This window comes from Pleurodeles waltl, chromosome 7 (assembly GCF_031143425.1).
Source record: "Pleurodeles waltl isolate 20211129_DDA chromosome 7, aPleWal1.hap1.20221129, whole genome shotgun sequence".
In the NCBI taxonomy this organism is placed as follows: Eukaryota; Metazoa; Chordata; class Amphibia; order Caudata; family Salamandridae; genus Pleurodeles; species Pleurodeles waltl.
The window spans coordinates 1,344,767,138-1,344,789,161 of NC_090446.1; the positions used below are offsets into that span (position 1 = coordinate 1,344,767,138).

The following is a 22,024-nucleotide window of genomic DNA, read 5'->3' on the forward strand; positions in this document are numbered from 1 at the left end:
CCAGCAGCAGAATTAATTAAAAAAAAAACACAAAACTGCAGCAAATTCTGTGTTCTGAGAGGTTTACTGCAGATGCTCATGCAACAGCAACTAACTTGTGTTCCCTGTAGGTTTTACACAGTAAGAATAGACCCAATTAGCATTCTCTTTTGCTTTGTACCAGCCACAATGCATATATTTTAGGGTCATTTTCCTCACAGCAGGTTTAGCTTTAGTGACCCGAAATGAGGTGACAGGATTCTGTGGGGTAAATAGAAGTCTATGTGTCAAAGTCTTAGCCATATTACTGTAATGTGTTGAGTTCCGTTAAGAGGAAAGTATTATTGGTTTCAAACAATTTTCACAAAACTGCAATCTCTCTCGCATCAAGCAGACTCTTCAGTGACACTGTAGCTTTTGAAATGGCTATTTGTACTTCATTATGCTTTTATGATGTGTTAAATATAAAAATGAAAGATAGGTGAGTGACTGCTCTGAGTTTCAAAAGATTCACTAGGCTTTGAAATATACATACATTACGAAAAAAACAAATGAAAGAAAAACAAATGCCGAAGGCACACATCAATGTCAGATTTATTTTCTCTCTGAGGGAGTACTTGTATATTTACAAAACTTGCACTGGGAAGTTGTGGAGCAGTAATGTCACCCATCATGTAGAAACTGGAGCAAAATAAGCACTGGTAAATTGCAGATTCCTTTCTATGTGAACTTCAGGTGGTCGCTGCTTGGAGGATTTCTTGGCTGTGTACTCTGTCACAGCTCCTTCAGCCACTGCAGGTTGGGCCCAAGGTTGTCCATGGGGTGACTGGGAACATCAGGTAAATTTCCATCATCCCGAATGGGAACTGAGAAAAATGTAGAGACGAAGAGTAATCATAATTATAACAAGTCATGACAACATGATGTGATAGCGCCTGAGCAAGCACCAGATCTGAAAGGAACACAGCACAATAATAGATTAAGCAGGTAGGAAGCTGGTTATCTATGCAGTGTACCAAATGTGAGGGTACGCTTTGTAGATGGTACAGGCAACTCTTATTGGTGTAAAGGGTAATAGTACTAATGCCAAAAGCTATGTTTTGTGGTAGTGTGGGCAAACAGGCTTATCAGAGAGTAGTGCTAAAGATTTGTTGAATGTACAGAGTCAATAAATGAGACACACACAAAAAGAAACTCAAGACCAATGTTTAGAAAAATAGTTACTTTGTTTATATTACGTTGCAATACCATAATTCTTTCAAGTAGATAAATGTAAATGATGTTGCATTTTTGATCAACTTAACAAGTAAGTAACATGTCACATGCACTTGTATGCGGTAAAGGTTCCGAAGTACTTTTACTGCAAAGAGGTCCTTGCAAAAAGTCCTTGGGGGTCCGCTGTGGAAGGTAGGGTGCAAGGATACAAACAAGACCAGCAATACAGTTTTACATGCCATGGGGGGTCTGGGTGCAGTGCTGCTAGTCGAGTCGGGTGTCAAGCGCAAAACACAGTTGGTGACAAAGGGGGCCACCTAGAAAGAAGCATGCAAGGGGGCTTTGGGACACGTCCGGGAGCTCCCAACGAGAGGCTCAGTCAGTGGGGGTCCTGGGAGCAAGTGAACCCCTTTGGATGTCATGGACCTGGGCCGGAGAGCACAGATGCAGGGGGTCTTTATCGTATGTGCTCCTGCGTCAGGGCGCCACAGTTCTTTGGGGCAACAGCGAGAAAAGAACATACCAGGGCAGCTCTGGAAGATGTCCTCTGCGGTGCTGACATCCCTCGACGACTGGTCTTCACATAAGACGTTGGAATCCGAACTGGACTTCAACAAGACTTGGTAGTTGCAAAGGGTACGGTACCCCAAATATTGGTGCAGCTCAGCTCCGGTTGATCCTGATGTCTCCTCACTTAGAAGAAAGACGGACTAGGCCTCTTGGGGCACAATGACCTCCTCTTAAGTGGTTGCTGAGTCAGTCGACCCAGTGGTCAGCAGATCAGACTTTGCGGCTGCTGCCTGCAGGAAGCAGGGAAGTGCCTCCTCCGCACAGGGAGATGCTGGCAGGCTGGCGGAGTGCTGGAGAACCTTCGAGGTTTTTGGAGTCTCCAAAGCTGCAAGCTGAGTCATGATGTTGCAACTTTGGAGGCAGAAGCAGGTAGGCAGGCAGGGTTTCAAGCCAAAAGTCTACCACTTCTCTCTTTTTGCTCATCTTTGTCCTCTTTTTCTTTGGGTCAGGCAAATCCGTTCTTCTGGTGTCAGGGGGCCACCTAAATACTCAATTTAGGGGCGCTTAGGGGAGTGTAGGGTAGTAGCCAATGGGCTAATTACCCTTTGGGTGACTACACCCCCTATATGACCATTTCCTGTGGGGGAGTGGGCACAACCCTGTCCCAGAATTCCTAGTTCCACCAACATCAAGATGGGGGTGTTTATAGCCCAAAGACTGAACATGCCTACTGCCCAACTTATTTTCCTGAATGTCCTGGTGCCAAGAGGGCCTCAGGGGGGTGGCAACTCCCAGGTATGGGGAAGCTGGGGTCTCATACTAAAGGCAGCAGGTTCTTTGAAGTCATTGGTCTTGGTATGCAGATCCAATAGCCATCCTTCTGGAGAAGGTGATATCTTCCTCTGAAGCAGGCATTCTTTTTGAGAGCGCGGGCTCTTACCTCCAGGGGGCAGAAACATGTCTGTGGTGGTAGTCTGGGTGAAACCCATCAGCCAGCACACTAAGAGACTAGTAGGTTTCAGGGGGCATCTCAAAGGTGCTCTCTGGGTGCATGTCATAATAAAGCCAAGGCTGGAATCCATCTGAATTTATTAAGACAAGGTGTTTGATACTGTTGTGTAGCCATTTTAGCTATAATGTTATACATGTTATTTTAGCATATTAGGCCTGCCGCTGTGCACTTTAGCCTAGATATATTTTATTCTGCTTTAAAAAAAAAATATTTTAACATTAGCTACATTTGCAGTTTATTTTCTCTATCTAGCTGTTCTTCGCCTAGGTCAGCACTGTGTTCTTAAACAAGACATTTCTCTCAGTCTGTGCTTTTCTCAAGACTGCAGTAAGATAGGTTGCCGGCAAAAGTGGTACGCTTTGTCTCTAATGTTCACAGAAGCATGCACACTCTTAAGTGAGGATCCTTTCTCGGAACATCAGCTGTTTTATTATAAAAACACTACTTTGACCCATGTGCGTTAGAGGGAGATTCCAGCCAGATGACCACGACAGCATGCCGATTGCTTTGCGGCAGCTGCTTGTGTAGACTACCTGCTTTCTGGCCAATATGGGAACGGTGTCTATCTAGACTACAGGCCTCTTGCTAAGGTATGAGGGATGATGTCTTTCCAGGGGGAACCTGAAAGGCAGAGTTATAGCTTAGCACGCTGTGCTCTAACATAGCTTGGACAGGAACTATCTCTATAAACTTTAGAGACAGCATGGTAGCGTTATTCTTGTGTTTTACTCTCCTTGTCACAATTGTAATCTTATTGTGCTTTATCGTCCTAGTTATTGCAATACATGCTTTATTATCTAAGATGCAGTTACTTCAATAAAACCTTATTGCACTATACTCTGCCTCCGATTGTCCTTGCATACGTGAGTCTATTGTAACTGAGAGAAACGGATGAGATCCGAGTGACCACGATTCCCCTGAGTCGTCATGTATGTCATGCGCACGGTTGCCCCAATCATCCCTGCTCTTGGGTGGAGATGAGGCACTGCTAGATAGCCGGAACAAACCCGGATTAGGCCGACAGGTGTCACATGGTGTGGGATCAGACTCAGTACCCTGCATTACAGGTGACTCTGCCGACCGAATCCATTAGTCTCATAAGGATAATGAGAACCTATGTGACAATACCAAATGCCATAGGTTTTAGGGAAGCCATTATATAGATGGGGAACCCGTAGTGACAAGTGTCCAGTAAATACCTTAAGATGGCTTTCCTGATCACTTGCAATGTACAGTAATCAAACTAGACATCACGGAGGCATACCTGCTCATGCACATATGTCCTCATATCCAATATAATGCACCCTGCCTTAAGGCTCCAAGACCTGCTGTAGGGGTGACTTGCATATATCCAGATGCAGTGAGTGGGGCATGGTGCACAATGGGTGTGCAATGTCGCGTTTCCGCCTGGCTAGCACAAGGACACGCAGACTGCAATGGCAGCTGTGTGCAACTTTTTAGGGGGGCCCCTGAAGGTAGCAAACTACATGCTGCAGCCCTTAGGGACCCTCTCCAGAACCCAGGCCCTAAGTACCAAGAGTACCAGTAACTAGGGACTTACAGAGGTATAGGAGTGTGTGCCAATTGTATACACTTTACCTGTTTTATGGAAAGAGCAATGGCAACCTGTTTAGTAAGGATCCAGTGCATCTCAGTCAAAAAAACCTCAGTACCAGTGTGAAAGAAGAAGGGGTGATCAAGTCTAAAAAGGGCACTTTCCTACAACGCCAACCCCACCTCCCCACCCACACAAGCAAAAGACAATGAAGGCTTTCTTGGGAAAGGATAGTCTCATTCCCTTAGTGAAGAAACCGAGAAAGGCCATCTGCACTGGCATGGTCCGGTCCCTGGTCTGTGCTCCACCGTAAAGTCCATACCCCGTAGGGAGATGGACCATCTCAACAGGTTCGTTTTTTCCCCCTTCATTTGCATCAGCCATCTGAGAGGTCTGTGATCGGTCTAAACTATGAAGTTAGTACCAAACAAGTATGGTCTCAGCTTCCTCAGGGACCAGACCACAGCAAAGGCTTCCCCCTCAATAGCACTCCAACATTGTTCTCTGGGGAGTAACCTGCTGCTAATAAAAGCAACAGGCTGGCCCCGTCCATCATCGTTGGTTTGGGATAGGACCGCTCCTATACCATGCTCACAGGCATCTGTCTGCACAACAAACTCTCTGTTATAATCTGTAGCTTTTAGAATGGGTGTTGAACACAGTGCTTCCTTCAGGGTGCCGTAAGCCTTTTGACTACTTACTGTCCAGTTTCCTTTCTTTGGTTACTTCTTGGAGGTGGGTTCGGGGAGGTTTTGTCACAATAGTGCCACATCCCTTCATAAAGCTCTTGTAGTACCCAGTCAAGCTAAGTAATACCTTGATTTGGGTCTGGGTGGTTGGAGTCTCCCATTTCAGAATTGTCTGGATCTTGGGTTGTAAAGGATGCACATGGCCTCCACCCACAAGGTGGCCCAAGTATACAACAGTGCCCTGCCCGATCTGGCACTTGCTTGCTTTGATAGCGCGGCCTGCCTGCTGCAGAGTCTCAAGGACCTTTCCAAGGTGGACCGGGTGATGCTGCCAAGTAGAGCTACAGACGGCAATATCATCTAGATATGCTACACAAAAAGACTCCAGCCCAGCAGGGACTTTGTTCACCAACCTTCGGAACGTGGCAGGGGCATTCTTTAATCCAAATGGCATTACAGTGAATAGGTAATGTCTATCTGGTTGCAGCAGCCAGATATGAAATCAAAAGTACTGTGAAATTTGGCTGCCCCAGACTGTCAATTAGTTCATCAGCCCTTGGAATAGGATGAGTGTCTTAGTGATAGCACTGAGGCCCCCGAAGTCCACACAAAACCTCAGCTCTGGTTTAGCACCCTTGGAATAAGGTTTGGGGAGCCCAGGGACTTTCAGAGGGCTCAATCACCCCTAGATCCAGCATCTTGCTTACTTCAGCTCTGATGTTTTCTTTGACTTGATCAGATTATTTGTAGATTTTGCTCGACAGGCATACTGTCTCCAGTGTCCACATTATGGGTACTTCAGGCAGTCTGTCCCGGGGCTCAAAGAAAAGAGCCCAACATATTGCCTCAGGACATACCTGCAGTCAGCTTGCTGTTGGGCAGTGAGGGTGTCTGAAAAGACAACTCTTCAACACACCCATCTGCAGGGTTGTAGGAGAGGAGGTTAGGGAGAAGTTTACTCTCTTCATCCTGGCCATCATCAGTGACCATGAGCATTTTCACATCAGCCCTGTCATAATAGGGTTTGAGGCGGTTCACATGGATGCGGTGTGAGGGCTCCTGAGTATGCCAAGGTCCACCAGATAGGTGAGCTCCCCTTTTCTCTCAAGGATAGGGTACAGCCCATTCCACTTGTCCTGGAGGGCCCTGGAAGCCACATGCTCTAACGCCCATACCTTCTACCCTGGTTGGCACGCCACCAGTGCAGCCTTTTAGTCAAACCATTGTTACTGGAGCTCAGCTTGCCTCAAGGTTTATTTTCTTTTTTCCATGTACTCAGTCATCCTGGAATGCAGGCCAAGCTCATGGTCCACTATGTCTTGTTTGAGAGACATCTCCCAGCCTTCTCTTGTGAGACTCAGTGGTCCTCTAACAGGATGGCCAAACAAAATTCAAAGGGACTAAAGCCCACTCTCTTTTGAGGCACCTCTCTGTAGGCAAAAAGCAGACATGGGAAGAGGACATCCCATGTCCTTCAGAGTTTTTCAGGGAGACCCATGATCATACCTTTCATGGTTTTGTTGAATCTTTACACTAAGCCACCATTTAGGATTAGTATGGGGTTGTGAAATTTTAAGTCACACCACATTCCTTTCACATTGCTTTGAGGTAAGCAGACATGAAGACAGTACCTCTGTCTGAACCATTTCATTAGGGAAGCCCACCTTAGTTTTAAAAAGAAATAGAAAATGATGAGGGCTCTGGCAATTGCAGTGGCAGTCCTAAGGGGAATTGCCTCATGGTACCTGGGGGTATGATCTACTACAGTCAGTATAAATCTGTTCCCTGGTGCTGTTTGAGGGTTCAGGAGGCTCAACGTCAACCCCTACCCTTTGAAAGGGTACCCCAACCACTGGTAGTTGGATTAAGGGGGCATTTGGCTTGCCAACTGTCTTACCACTGGACTGACAGGTCAATGTGAGTGAGAACTCCTTATACTGCTGAGGCACTACCACTCTCCTAGTGGCAGTTGGTTGGGGGTCTCTGGCCTCATTGTAAAGGAACACATTCTCCAAATAGGTCCTGTGGGAGTCAATGACATCTCAGTTTTCGTGGTCAGCAGCTTGTTGTCTAAGGTTTTCAAGAGTGGGACAGGTTCTCTGTTCCTGGCAAATGTCTTCCCTAGCCTCTGGGCCCAGGAGCTCTGCAGTGTAAGGCCCATGTTCCTGGGACTCAGTTTCCTCAAGAGCCGATAGGTCTTTTCCCAGAGAAGAAGAGACCTGAGCTTGTTTCTCCTCTCCTCTGAAGTTGGTTTCCTAGACTTCTTGCCTTTTCGCTTGGAAGGTTGGACCATTATTCCAGGCTCCAACACCACTTTTTCATTCTGGCCTTTGCTCTGTTTTTTTTAGACACACCCATTCAGGTATTCCCAGCATGGCTTCATGGGCTTTAATCTCTACCTCAGCCCACACTGAGGTCTCCAGATCATTCTCCAACAGACACACCACTGGAATTGCAGAGGACAAATCCACCTTCTTTTGACCAGTAAGCCCCTCCCCATTTCAAGGCCACCATAGCCATGGGGTGGACCTTGACAATGTTGTCAGCGTTGCTAACTGGATACGTCTGTCCAGTTATGTACTCGTATGGGGAAATCAGTTTTCAGTCACCATGGTGATACTTGCTTCTACTTCAGCCCCACTGATATGTGGCTTTTGTCTGTACTTCTGCAGGTTACTGGGTCAGACAGCCAGGGTCACTACATCCACCCCACCCTCTGAGGTTAACATTGCTTCAGTGTGGACTCTGACATAGTCAGAGTCCACTAAGGATCCCACCTGGAGAGTCACTACCCCATCAGTAGCTAGGGTGCACTAGAAGGGGCCTTTTTGGGACAGGAAGGGTCCCCAGTTCGGTGTCCATTGGCCTTACAATTGAAACACCAAGCATTCTTAGGATCCCAGTTTTTACCTCGGTACCCACCCCCCAATTGGGAAAAGTCTCAGGACCCACCCTCCTGAGAAGATTATTGGGGGCCTTTAGAAGACCCTTTTAGGTTTTACCCTTTGTGCCCACTGTATTTCCCTTGTCAGGGGAGGGGCGAGGATTACCAACCCCTTTCTTTTGGTCACCACCACCCTGGGTCTTCCTGGACACCCTTGCTTTGACCCTTGCCATCTTCCCCAGCTCTTGCGGAGAGAGCAACCTTACGTCCACTAGGTACTGATGCACTTTTTCTGAGGTACAGTTATTCAACAGATGCTCCTGCAAAATCAAATAATAGAGCACTTCATAATCATGCACCTTACTTCCTTTCACTAGTGTCTTGACTGAAAAGTCTACAAAATCTACCCAAGAATGACTTGGGTTTTGTGAGCTTCCCTGATCTTAATTCTGTACTGCTCAGTAGTGAGTTCAAAGCCCTCAATTAGGGTATCCTTCATGTTGTCACAGGATTCAGCTTTTTTCCTCATTCAGTGTCAGTAGTCTATCCCTGCACTTGCCTGAGAAAAGCTCTCAAAGCAGAGAGCCCCAGTGCCTTTGGTGAATCTTCCTCATCTTACAAACCCTCTCAAAGGCTGTCAACCATGATCTGATATCATCATCCTAGACCAAGTTTGGGACAATCCCTTTGAGGACTTTGGACTCAAACGTTTCCTCTCTCTCCCTATTTATTCTGCTGCCACCACTAAGGGGTTCTAACCCCACCTCAGCCCTTTATTTCCCAATAGCCAATATTTTGGCTTAAGGGGCTGCCCTTCTGGCTATTCTCTCAAGAATAACTTCTTCATCCTCTAGCTCTTCTCTGTGCCCTGAGAGGCCTGCCGTACCCTCAGTTAAAGGAGACACTCTGGGTATGGTTTTCCGGTAAAGATGAGAGGGTGCCTCACCACATTCCCTATCCAGTTGTGGTGGGCTTACCCTACTTTTGCGACCACTGTCCACCTCACACTATGGGGTGGCGTTGTGATCCTCTGTTATGTGGGTGGCTTCAAACTCTGCAAGCAGCTCCTGCAGCTGTGTTTTTTTAAGTTTTGAACCAGTTTTAGTTTTGCTGGCTTTACAGGGGCTCCTTAGCTGCTGCATTGTGAGCTGCAGGTAAGGGGTCAGGTTGAGTTCCTGGACTCTCTCCTCTGAACCAGACATGTTTTTACAGGCCTAACTATCCAGAAATGTTAATTCTAATACAGTTGGACTGGGGGACTTAACACAAGGCCCTATAGGTCAGATTAGCAATTAGGGAAAATCGAAAACATTGGAAAAAAATAATTTTAAACTAAAGTCAATTTTGAGTTTCTTTTGTGGAAATATCTATTGGCAGAGTGGTATCAGCAAATGCAAAGTCTTCTATTCCACCAATGTAGGAAGCTGGTTATCTATGCAGTGTACCAAATGTAGGGGAACACCAGTGCTTAATTTGTGCTTGTTGTTTTCGGTGCTGAGCACCGGCACTTATTTATGAGGTCCAGCGCTTAGTCTTCTGCCTCAAGCATTTGCTGCGAGCAAAAGACACGTCTGGGAAAAACGGAAGGAAGAGAACAAAAAAGCGTCACAATGAGAGAAAGCTGCAAGAGTGAGTTGAAGGGGCAGTGCCTTTAAATGGATTGAAGAGGTCTGAGATGACTTCGGGATTACGCTGCCTCAGTATTCCGTGTTCGCACATTTAATTGCAGCAGCCATGTGTTTAAGAGGAGGGCTTTGGGCACCAGCACCTTTTTATTTACAAATTAAGCACTGGGGGACACTATGTAGATAGTACAGGCGACTCTTATTTGTTTACATGGGTAAAAGTACTAAGCCCAAAAGCTCTCTTTTGTGGTAGTGTGGGTGAGCAATTAGCCTTATCAGAGGGTAGTGCTAAGTATTTGTTGAACATACAGAGTCAATAAATGAGGCACACACTCAAGAAGGAACTAGAGACCATTGTTTAGAAAAATAGTTATATTATGTTTTGACACTAGTTAAATTATGTTTCGACACCAGAATACTTTCAAGTAAATAAATGCCTTCTCCCTTGGAGGGGAGATGGGACTGGCCTCAGGCCTTTAGTGAAGTCATTATGTAGCTGGAGAAAAACATGACGACGAGTGCCCAGTACATACCTTAAGATGGCTTCCCTGTTCACTTGCAAAGTCCAGTGATTGAACTAGACTTCACAGAAGCATATCTGCTCATGCAGATAAGTCCTCACATCAAATATAATGCACCCTGCCTTAGGACTCCAAAGCCTGCTGCAGAGGTGTAGAGGTGTTAAATTCCTAAAGCCTGACTTCATGTTTCTTTTGTCAGAGAAATCCCCTGCAGCACAAACCATTTGGCTGCCAATTTACAGGGAAGGGAACTGTTTTTAGTTGAGGTAATGTGTGTCCATATGTTAATGCTGTTCAAGTTAGTATTTATGGTTCATTAAAGCAAAGCCTTTATTATTAAAGTGAGTGCTCTAAATAAATGTTGTAAGGTCACACTGCACTACTGACAGCGGTTCCAATAAAAAAATTTGTACACACGTTTGAAAAGTATAACATGAGGCTAGGTATAATGCTCCCAGAATGCTCTGATTACATGCAAATGTTTGCAGAAGCTTTTAAGCAAGAATGAGCATTCTTTGCTTTCAAAATAAAATGTTCAGAAAAAAAGTAGGAAAAAAAACGTTTTGCTAAATTACTGTGAGATTTTAGGTAATATTTCTTTGAAGCATCATTTAGTAAAATGTGTTGATGCATGCTAGTATTTCCCAAAAAATATTCATATTTGAAAAATCAGCGTAATCATTTTCAACAAGATTATAGAAAACATGAACATAAACAAGCACTGGCAAAGCCAACCCATCCAACATTGGTTGTCAGTTTTTTGGTTTTGTCAGTGCCTGTCTTGTTTTGACATGGCTTTTGTAATACCTCACTGTTGTCGAAGCTGCCACACCCTCACCATTCTAACAAACATTGGCAAAAATAAAAAAAATAAAAAAATGTTTTTTGGTCTCAAAAAGCACACATTGCCACAGTAGTTCTTAGCACTGAACAAAAATACTTTGTGGGCCACTATGCTCCTTGTGGAAGAGCAGAATGCTATCACTCACAATAAAGCCAGCCAATAGATAGAGAAATAGAACTATAATAAAACAAAATGTCTTGGTTAATGCCAGACCTAATTAGAGGCCCAGTTCTTATATGTCTTTGGATTAGTGACTTTCATGAATTCACAAGAATTTACAGAAATAGACCAGGAAATCGTACTCCTAGAAAATAGTTGTGAACTGTATTTTAGCACGAACAAATATGCATGTGTAGATTTGCTCATGCGAAAATCAATTGAGTGTTCATAAATTCACTTTTCTCCAACCACTTTCTTCCCAACCCTGGAAGAATTTCTACTTCTGCCCTTGTCAAGAATACATTTCTGACCTCTCTCAGCATGGGAGAAGATTAGAGAAGAGCTGGTGAAAATCCTTAAAGCATGCAAGTTAGTAGGGTTCCACATATTCAAAGGTGTTCCAGCTCTGAAATTATTGCTTACTGCTTCCTCCATCCCCAGTATGAAGATCTGTAGAAAAGTGGCAAAATAAGGAAATTGCTGTAGTAGGGCTTGCAATTGCTAGTATTTAAGGCCTACTATAGTATTAGCCCTGGCATAATATGAGAGGCAATTATCAGAGATCATACATAATGAAATTGCTGCCATAATTTGTCGCCGCACTACATGGCACCAAAGAGACAAGTAGATTTTTTGTACAGGACAAGTAGATTTAAGAAGCAGCCTGTCCCATCCAAAAGTAGACATTTTATTCACCTCCACACCCCTGGGGTGACTTACATATATCTAGATGCAGTGAGTGGGGCACGGCACACAATGGGTATGCCATGGTGTGTTTCTGTATGGCTTGCACGAGGACACGCAGACTGCAATGGCAGCTGTATGCAACTTTTGAGGGGGGGCCCGGAGGGTGGCACAATACATGATGCAGCCCTTAGGGACTCTCTCCAGTATCCAAGCCCTAGGTACCAAGGGTACCATTTACTAGGGCCCTAGAGGTATAGGAGTGTGTCAAATGTACACATTTTACCTGCTTAGGGAAAGAGCACTGAAAATGGGGACCTGTTTAGCAGGGACCCAGTGCATCTCAGTTGAAAATCCTTAGTACGAGCGAGGAAAAAGAGGGGGTGACAATGTCCAAAAGGGGCACTTTCCTATAAATAAGCATTCATATATTTCCATGATCATAACCTGCCATTTAATTACTGGTTAATAAAGTAGTTTAGGTGATAATATCTGTACCTGATTATCACTGTTTGAAACAGTCAGTACCCAGTGGGTAGGAGAATAGAGACAATAGAATTCTGGACGTTCCCCAAATAAACATTTTTTATGAAACCTGTGATAATGAATAAAGTGAATATTGGGAGACTCTTTATCCCCTGTAAGCATTGTAAACTTTAGAAGATACTGTGTGTCAGCAGCGGTACTAGTGTATATATTTATTTGATATTATGATATAATGATTAATTCCTTGCAATGCAATGCCTTAACAGTCCATAGAGAACTAGCTGTTTGGCCAACACATATTCCTCTACTCATCATATTAAATCTCAATCAATATTTGTATACAACTGGGAGCAGGAACTGCTATCAAGGAGAGAAAAACAAGTATTACGACAACTAGCAGGACGCCATCCTGCAATGAATTTCACTTACCTGGGTAGCAATATGGTGTAGCTTGGTTTATTCTTAACGAATACTTGGTGTATGGACTCAAGAGTGGGGCAACTACAGCTAAAATAAAAAGTAAGGCAAAATGTAATATGTTAATAGTTTTATATAGAGCTTGTCACAGAGTTTTGCAGTAGTCATTTGCTTTAGACAACAATTATTTCTCTCACCTCAACAACTGTATTCATTTTATTGTCCTAGGAATGCTGAAGGTTAAATCAACCTGGGAGCTATGCAATAACTTACTGGAGCTTGTGCTTATCAACAAATGAAGAATAATTCTGCTCATTACCGCAAAGAGACAGCGGAGTAGGCATGGATAGATAGACATTTGCAAAGTACATCTAGCTACAAACGTTTAGGGCTTTGGGAATATATATATATATATGGAAAATGTCACTTACCCAGTGTACATCTGTTCGTGGCATTAGTCGCTGCAGATTCACATGCTGTGCACAGTCCGCCATCTGGTGTTGGGCTCGGAGTGTTACAAGTTATTTTTCTTCAAAGAAGTCTTTTCGAGTCACAAGACCGAGGGACTCCTCCCATTTCGAGTCCATTGCGCATGGGCGTCGACTCCATCTTAGATTGTTTTGCCCGCAGAGGGTGAGGTAGGAGTTGTGTATGCTAGTAATAGTGCCCATGCAATGGAGTGAATGCGTATGTAGATAATAAAGTTTTAAGTAATATATTTACAAATGTACAAATGTTTAAGATCTACTTCTAAACGGCTACAGGCTCCCGGGGAGGCGGGTGGGCGCGTGTGAATCTGCAGCGACTAATGCCACGAACAGATGTACACTGGGTAAGTGACATTTTCCGTTCGTTGGCATGTGTAGCTGCAGATACACATGCTGTGCATAGACTAGTAAGCAGTTATCTCCCCAAAAGCGGTGGTTCAGCCTGTAGGAGTTGAAGTAGTTTGAAATAATGTTCTTAATACAGCTTGACCTACTGTTGCTTGTTGTGCAGTTAGCACATCTACACAGTAGTGCTTGGTAAATGTATGAGGCGTAGACCATGTTGCTGCCTTACATATTTCGTTCATTGGAATATTTCCTAGAAAGGCCATGGTAGCACCTTTCTTTCTGGTTGAGTGTGCCTTTGGTGTAATAGGCAGTTCTCTTTTAGCTTTAAGATAGCAGGTTTGAATGCACCTAACTATCCATCTAGCAATGCCTTGTTTTGAAATTGGATTTCCTGTATGAGGTTTTTGAAAGGCGACAAATAATTGTTTTGTCTTTCGAATTAGTTTTGTTCTGTCAATGTAGTACATTAGTGCTCTTTTGATGTCTAATGTATGTAGTGCTCTTTCGGCTACAGAATCTGGTTGTGGGAAGAACACTGGTAATTCTACCGTTTGATTTAGGTGGAACGGTGAAATTACTTTTGGTAAAAATGTAGGATTGGTCCGTAGAACAACTCTATTTTTGTGTATTTGAATAAATGGTTCTTGAATGGTAAAGGCTTGAATCTCACTCACTCTTCTTAGAGATGTGATGGCAATTAAAAATGCAACTTTCCACGTTAAGTATTGCATTTCACAAGAGTGCATGGGCTCAAAAGGGGGTCCCATGAGTCGTGTTAGGACAATGTTGAGGTTCCATGAAGGAACTGGTGGTGTTCTTGGTGGTATAATTCTCTTTAGGCCTTCCATAAACGCCTTTATGACTGGTATCCTAAACAATGAAATTGAGTGCGTAATTTTTAGGTAAGCAGAAATTGCCGTAAGATGTATTTTAATGGAAGAGACAGCTAGGTTAGATTTTTGCAAATGTAGTAAGTATCCTACTATTTCTTTTGCAGATGCGTGTAAAGGTTGAATTTGATGATTATGGCAGTAATAAACAAATCTTTTCCACTTATTTGCATAGCAGTGTCTAGTGGTAGGTTTTCTAGCTTGTTTTATGACCTCCATACATTCCTGTGTGAGGTCTAAGTGCCCGAATTCTAGGATTTCAGGAGCCAAATTGCTAGATTCAACAATGCTGGATTTGGATGTCTGATCTGTTGTTTGTGTTGTGTTAACAGATCTGGTCTGTTGGGTAGTTTGACATGAGGTACTATTGAAAGGTCTAGTAGTGTTGTGTACCAAGGTTGCCTTGCCCATGTTGGTGCTATTAGTATGAGTTTGAGTTTGTTTTGACTCAACCTGTTTACTAGATATGGAAGGAGAGGGAGAGGTGGAAAAGCGTACGCAACTATCCCTGACCAGTTCATCCATAGAGCATTGCCTTGGGATTGATCTTGTGGGTACCTGGATGCGAAGTTTTGGCATTTTGAGTTTTCTTTTGTTGCAAATAGATCTATTTGAGGTGTTCCCCAAATTTGAAAGTAATTGTTTAGTATTTGGGGGTGAATTTCCCATTCGTGGGTTTGTTGGTGATCGAGAGAGAGATTGTCTGCCAACTGGTTCTGAATCCCTGGAATAAATTGTGCTATTAGGCGAATGTGGTTGTGAATCGCCCAATGCCATATTTTTTGTGTTAGGAGGCACGAGTGTGTCCCTCCTTGTTTGTTTAGATAATACATTGTTGTCATGTTGTCTGTTTTGACAAGAATGTATTTTTGGGTTATTATGGGTTGAAATGCTTTCAGCGCTAGAAATACTGCTAACAGTTCTAATTGATTTATGTGAAACTGCCTCTGATGTATGTCCCATTGTCCTTGGATGCTGTGTTGATTGAGGTGTGCTCCCCACCCGGTCATGGAAGCATCCGTCGTTATGACGTATTGTGGCACTGGGTCTTGGAAAGGCCGCCCTCGGTTTAAATTTGTACTGTTCCACCATAGAAGCGAGATGTATGTTTGGCGGTCTATCAACACCAGATCTAGAAGTTGACCCTGTGCTTGTGACCATTGTGATGCTAGGCACTGTTGTAAGGGCCGCATGTGCAATCTTGCGTTTGGGACAATGGCTATGCATGAAGACATCATGCCTAGGAGTTTCATTACCATTTTGACTTGTATCTTTTGTGTTGGATACATGGCCTGTATTACCTTGTGAAATGTTTGAACCCTTTGTGGACTTGGAGTGGCAATCCCTTTTGCTGTGTTGATTGTCGCTCCTAAGTATTGCTGTGTTTGACACGGCAAAAGGTGTGACTTTGCGTAGTTGATCGAGAAACCTAGCCTGTGAAGGGTCTGTATGACGTAGTTTGTGTGCTGTGAACATTGTCTTAGCGTGTTGGTTTTGATTAACCAGTCGTCTAAGTACGGGAACACATGTATTTGCTGCCTTCTGATATGTGCAGCTACTACTGCCAGGCATTTTGTAAAAACTCTTGGCGCAGTTGTTATTCCGAATGGCAACACTTTGAATTGGTAATGTATTCCTTGGAATATGAACCTTAGGTATTTCCTGTGTGAAGGATGTATTGGTATATGGAAATACGCATCTTTTAGATCTAATGTTGTCATGTAGTCTTGCTGTTTGAGCAGTGGGATTACGTCTTGTAACGTGACCATGTGAAAGTGGTCTGATTTGATGTAGGTATTTAGTGTTCTGAGATCTAGTATTGGTCTCAGAGTTTTGTCCTTTTTGGGTATTAGAAAGTACAGTGAGTAAACTCCTGTGTTTTTCTGTTGAATTGGAACTAATTCTATTGCGTCCTTTTGTAGCAATGCTTGAACTTCTAGTCCTAGAAGATCTATATGTTGTTTTGACATATTGTGTGTTTTCGGTGGGACGTTTGGAGGGAATTGGCGAAATTCTATGCAATAACCATGCTGGATAATTGCTAAGACCCAAGTGTCTGTTGTTATTTCCTCCCAAAGTTTGTAAAATTGGCTTAGTCTTCCCCCCACAGGTGTTATGTGATGGGGGTGTGTGACTTGTGAGTCACTGCTTATTTTGAGGGGTTTTGGGGCCTTGGAATTTCTCTATTTTTTGGGAATTGGCCCCCTCTAAATTGCCCCCAAAAACCTCCCCTTTGATATTGACCCTGGTAGGTAGGCCTTGTTTGTGAGGTTGTGGTTTCTGTGGGTTGACCTCGAAACCCTCCCCTAAAAGGTGTTTTCCGAAATGTGCCTCTGCTCTGCGGGGAGTAGAGTGCGCCCATGGCTTTGGCTGTATCAGTGTCCTTTTTGAGTTTTGATGGCAGTGTCTACCTCCGGCCCAAACAATTGCTGTTCATTAAACGGCATATTGAGCACAGCCTGCTGGATTTCCGGTTTAAACCCTGAAGTGCGCAGCCATGCGTGCCTTCGTATTGTGACTGCAGTGTTTATTGTCCTTGCAGCTGTATCTGCTGCATCCATGGAAGACCGTATCTGATTATTTGAGATACTTTGACCCTCTTCCACCACCTGTTGCGCTCTTTTTTGGAACTCCTTGGGTAAGTGTTCAATGAAATGTTGCATTTCATCCCAGTGAGCCCTGTCGTATCTTGCCAAAAGTGCTTGTGAATTGGCAATACGCCACTGATTTGCTGCTTGTGCAGCAACCCTTTTTCCCGCAGCATCAAATTTGCGGCTCTCCTTGTCTGGAGGTGGTGCGTCGCCTGAGGTATGAGAGTTGGCTCTCTTACGAGCTGCCCCCACAACTACTGAGTCCGGTGTTAGTTGTGTTGTGATATATATTGGATCTGTGGGCGGTGGCTTATATTTTTTCTCCACCATTGAAGTTATGGCTCTGCCTTTAACTGGATCCTGAAAAATTTGTTTTGAATGTCTTAGCATTCCTGGGAGCATGGGAAGGCATTGATACTGGCTATGGGTGGAGGATAGGGTGTTAAAGAGAAAGTCATCCTCAATTGGTTCCGAATGTAAGGAGACATTGTGAAACTCGGCTGCCCTTGCGACCACCTGTGTATAGGATGTACTGTCCTCAGGTGGTGACGGTTTTGTAGGATAAGAGTCTGGGCTATTGTCAGACACTGGAGCATCGTAGAGGTCCCATGCATCGGGATCATCCTGACTCATTGTGGTATGAGCTGGTGAGTGCATCAGTGGTGGAGTTGTTGCTGGTGATGCATGTGTTGATGGTGGTGGAGACGGTGGTGGGGTTGTTTTCCTTGCCACCTTTGCTTGTGGTTGCTTGTCCTTTTGTTGAAAGGCAAGTTTCCTTTTTATTCTGATTGGGGGAAGAGTGGTTATCTTCCCTGTGTCCTCATGAATATGAAGCCTTCTTTGCGTGTAGTCAGGATCTACAGCTTGAAGCTCCTCTCCAAATCTGTGTAATTGGGAGGTTAATCCTTGTTCCTCTGTATAGGAACTAGTTTTCGGCTCAGAGGCTGGCTGTTTCGGAACCGAAACCTTTTCGGAAGTCTTTTTAGGCTCCGAAGAAACCTTCATTGTTTTCGGCGTGGTGTCTCGGTGCCGAAATTCTTAGGTGCCGCTGTCTCTGTGCCGAAGTTTTTCGGAGCCGCTGTCTCGGCTCCGAGGTTGCTGTGTGGCGGTATCTCGACGGGAGTCGGATGACTTCGACACTAGCATGCCCTTTTTTGGTGCCTTGGATGGGTCACCTAGTTTTCGGGTTAAGCCATGGCCTGTTGGCGGTGGCGTCCCCTGGGCTTTTGTAGACTTCTCGTGAGTCTTGATTTTCGACGTCTTACTCACGGTTTGGTGTGTTTCTTCGGCGTCAAGTTCTTCAGAATCCGACTCGCGGATGGAGAAAGCTTCTTCTTCCTCCTTGAAGCGTTCTTGACCTGTCGGCGTGGACGCCATTTGCAGTCTCCTGGCTCTTCGGTCTCTCAGCGTCTTCCTCGACCGAAACGCTCGACAGGCTTCACAAGTATCCTCCTTGTGCTCGGGGGACAAGCACAAGTTACAGACCAGATGGTGATCCGTATATGGATACTTGTGATGGCATTTTGGGCAGAAGCGGAATGGGGTCCGTTCCATGAGCCTTGAAGTCACACGTGGCCGGGCCGACCAGGCCCCGACAGGGGATCGAAAAAACCCCGAAGGGCCACCGGAGCTCTTCAGAATTCGGTGTCGATTTGTTCTAACTAACCCGATACCGAACGCAAACAATACCGATGTTTTTTTCCGAGATTCTAACTAACTTTCCGACCCGAAACACGGAGCGAAAAGGAACACGTCCGAACCCGATGGCGGAAAAAAAACAATCTAAGATGGAGTCGACGCCCATGCGCAATGGACTCGAAATGGGAGGAGTCCCTCGGTCTCGTGACTCGAAAAGACTTCTTCGAAGAAAAACAACTTGTAACACTCCGAGCCCAACACCAGATGGCGGACTGTGCACAGCATGTGTATCTGCAGCTACACATGCCATCGAACATATATATATATATAACACAACTCCAACAGATCCAAAAAGGCGCGCTCTTCACATGTCGGTGCCGGCATATGGGAAGGACCTATTCCCATCAATAATATTCACACCAGTTTGACAATTAAGTCAAAATTGCGGCACTCACAGGATTACAGCAGGTTACTTTTATTTCATGACAGGACCCCAAACAAACTAACACCAATGCGTTTCGACCCTCACGGTCTTGATCACGGTAATTAACCAATCCATTACAAGCACTATTTATAGTGATCCTCTAAGGCATGCAAGTAGGGATTAATGCAGTGAAATTCTTTCTATGGCAAAAAAGCATTAATTTCCTAAAACACTCTGAGATGCTATTAGAAATGATAGAATTATGCCTCAATAACAAAAAAAATCTGTTTAACCATCAGATTTATAAACAAGTCTGCGGGACAGCGATGGGAGTATCCTTTTCTCCTACCTATGCCAACCTCACGATGGGATGGTGGGAGAAATGCATAGCTTGGAGTCAAGAGAACAACAAATATATGGATAAAGTGGTCATGTGGTTACGATATATAGATGACCTGTTCCTGATTTGGCAGGGAACTGTGGAAGAATTTGAGGAATTCTTTGATATTTTGAGTAAAAATGATGTTGGATCACAATTTACATACAAGATAAGTGAGTTCAATTGAATTCCTAGATGTATCGGTGTATATTGTAGATGGAGAATTACAGACCACACTATATAGGAAACCCACAGCAACCAATAGTATCCTGCATGGAACTAGCTTTCATCCCAGATCATTGATCAAATGTATTCCCTATGGGGAGTTTATTCGCATTAAGAGAAATTGTTCAAATGAACAAGACATGAATGAGAAATTTGATGAGACCAGACAAAGATTCCTGAACAGGGGATACATATCAACATGGGTTAAACAGGGAGAGATTAAGGCAAGAAATAAGACCCGTGAACAGGTGCTGATGAAGAATAGAAATGCATCAGATGAGTCTATGTGGGAAAAGAATGAGATTAGATTAATTCTTGACTATAGTAAGGAAAACCTACAAACTGTGAAAATATTGAAGAAATATTGGCACTTGATTCAAAAAGATAGTAACATTGGACAAAGAGTGGGCATCTGCCCCTCAATCACATATCGGAAAGCACCGTCTTTCAAAGATATGTTAGTGAGAAGTCACCTACAGATACCAAAATCTCCAAATTGGTTATCAGAGGGCAGTAAGGGCTTCTTTTGCTGCAAAAAATGCAAAGCATGTAGAATTGGATGCAATAAAAAAAGCTGTAATAGATTATAGAGGCAGAGAAATTGAAATCAGAGCAAGAATCACATGTGAAACATCTTTTGTGGTATATGTGTTGTAATGTCAATGTGGTCTGAGGTATGTAGGGAGTACTGTATGCTCCCTGTAAGAAAGCGTATTTTGGAACATATAAGGGCGGTTTGTAATGAAGATGCCACACATTTAAAAACTCACTCACAACTCGACTGGTTGTCCATGAAGTATTATGGTGTTGCAACAATACAAAAATATGAACGGGGGTGGCGACAGGGTTCAAAGATTAAGACGGTTGGAATCCAGATACATTATTAGGTTAAAGACTAAGACGCCATTTGGGATAAATTACGATGAGGAACTCTATTGTCATCTTTAAAACCTGGTTGTATAACATGGATTAATTCCCATTGTTAATGGAAAATTGAATGAGGTGTATTAATTGAAATAAGTGAAATGGTAATTGGGAATTGAATCCCTACAGAGCAATGGGGAAAGAGAAATTATTTGGAATTTTTTTTTTTAACAACTATGGACATTGTTGACGGGGGATTGCAAGCAAAGTGTAAAGTGGTACAAAAAATAGTCTGGAATGATGAATAGAATAGCTGTTATGTTCGGTCCATCTTGCTTCAATAGTATTGTTTATGTGCACTAAGTCTTTCTTTTTATTTATTTCTTAGTTTTGTTTGTATATGAAACACACGTTAGGGTGTAATAGGCTTTGTGTTTGGCTTTAGAAGTAACACACATTGTATAGACTACATTTCCCAGAATGCCACTTAAGGGCATGGCTTAGAGGATTAGTATAAATAGTGCTTGTAATGGATTGGTTAATGACCGTGATCAAGACCGTGAGGGTCGAAACGCGTTGGTGTTAGTTTGTTTGGGGTCCTGTCATGAAATAAAAGTAACCTGCTGTAATCCAGTGAGTGCCGCAATTTTGACTCAATTATCAAACTGGTGTGAATATATATATATATGTCCGGAGCGATGCAATATGTGAGGTCCTAAGCAGTGTATTGCGGGGGTATAAGTTACAGTTAGCTCAGGTAACTTTAACTGCTGAATTTGTAAATTGTAAACTATATATATATATATATATATATATATATATATATATATATATATATATATTTTTTTTTTCCTTTCACTGAAAAACCCCAAAGGTTACAGGGACGTTATAGTTCGGCTCACATTTTAAACATGCAAAACCATATAAATTCACCTGTTATAGTTAAGAGTGATCTCAAGTAACAAACTCGTACCCTAAGGTAACTATAACTTTCCCCACCGGCGTAGGCCCTGCAGCCAACCCCTATAACCTCGGCTGTGCGCAGCAAGGGTTGGCCGCAGGGCCTACAACCAACCTTTATAACCACCCAAATAGCCACTCAAACCCACGATGCAGCAGGGGTTGGCTGCAGGGCATGCTGTGATCAACATCCCTAACCACCTAACTCCACGCTGCGCACGGCCTTTGGCCATGGGCAGTGTGAGTTGGCTGCATGCGGCCCACCCTCCCCTAGCTGATTTCAGCCCCTGGGACCGGGGCCCCACCCCTAGCTGTAATATGTTTTTTTTTTTTTAAGGAGAGGGGGACTGCGTGGCTGCCTCCTCGGGCCAATCTTGGCCCCAGGGAACCCATTTCCGAGGTACGGGGCTTCTAAAAACTTTTTTTTTGGGGGGGGGGGGGGGGGGGGGGGGGGGGTTCGGGGGAGCAGTCCCCCTGGCCGATTGCAGCCTCAGGGACCCCATCCCCTGGGGCCCAGCGTTTAATTTTTTCTTGGGAGAGGGACCACGTGCCCCCCCCCCCACACCCTGGGCTGATCTTAGCCCCCAGGGAGCCCATCCCCTGGGGCCAGGCTTAAACATTTAATTTTATTTTGGGG

The 22,024-nt window shown here is 44.0% G+C and overlaps 1 protein-coding gene across 1 annotated transcript in view; it reads right to left on the reverse strand.

The window, feature by feature from the left end:
* Positions 1-555: 555 nt before the first annotated feature.
* Positions 556-22,024, reverse strand: part of NDUFA3 (NADH:ubiquinone oxidoreductase subunit A3) — a 46,649-nt gene continuing 25,180 nt past the window's right edge. Inside the window, exons 3-4 of the mRNA XM_069200740.1 lie at positions 12,593-12,670; positions 556-845 (exon numbers count right to left, since the gene is read on the reverse strand). Of these exons, the coding sequence (XP_069056841.1) occupies positions 754-845; positions 12,593-12,670 (170 nt within the window). The 3' untranslated portion in view covers positions 556-753. The remainder of the gene's footprint in view (positions 846-12,592; positions 12,671-22,024) is intronic.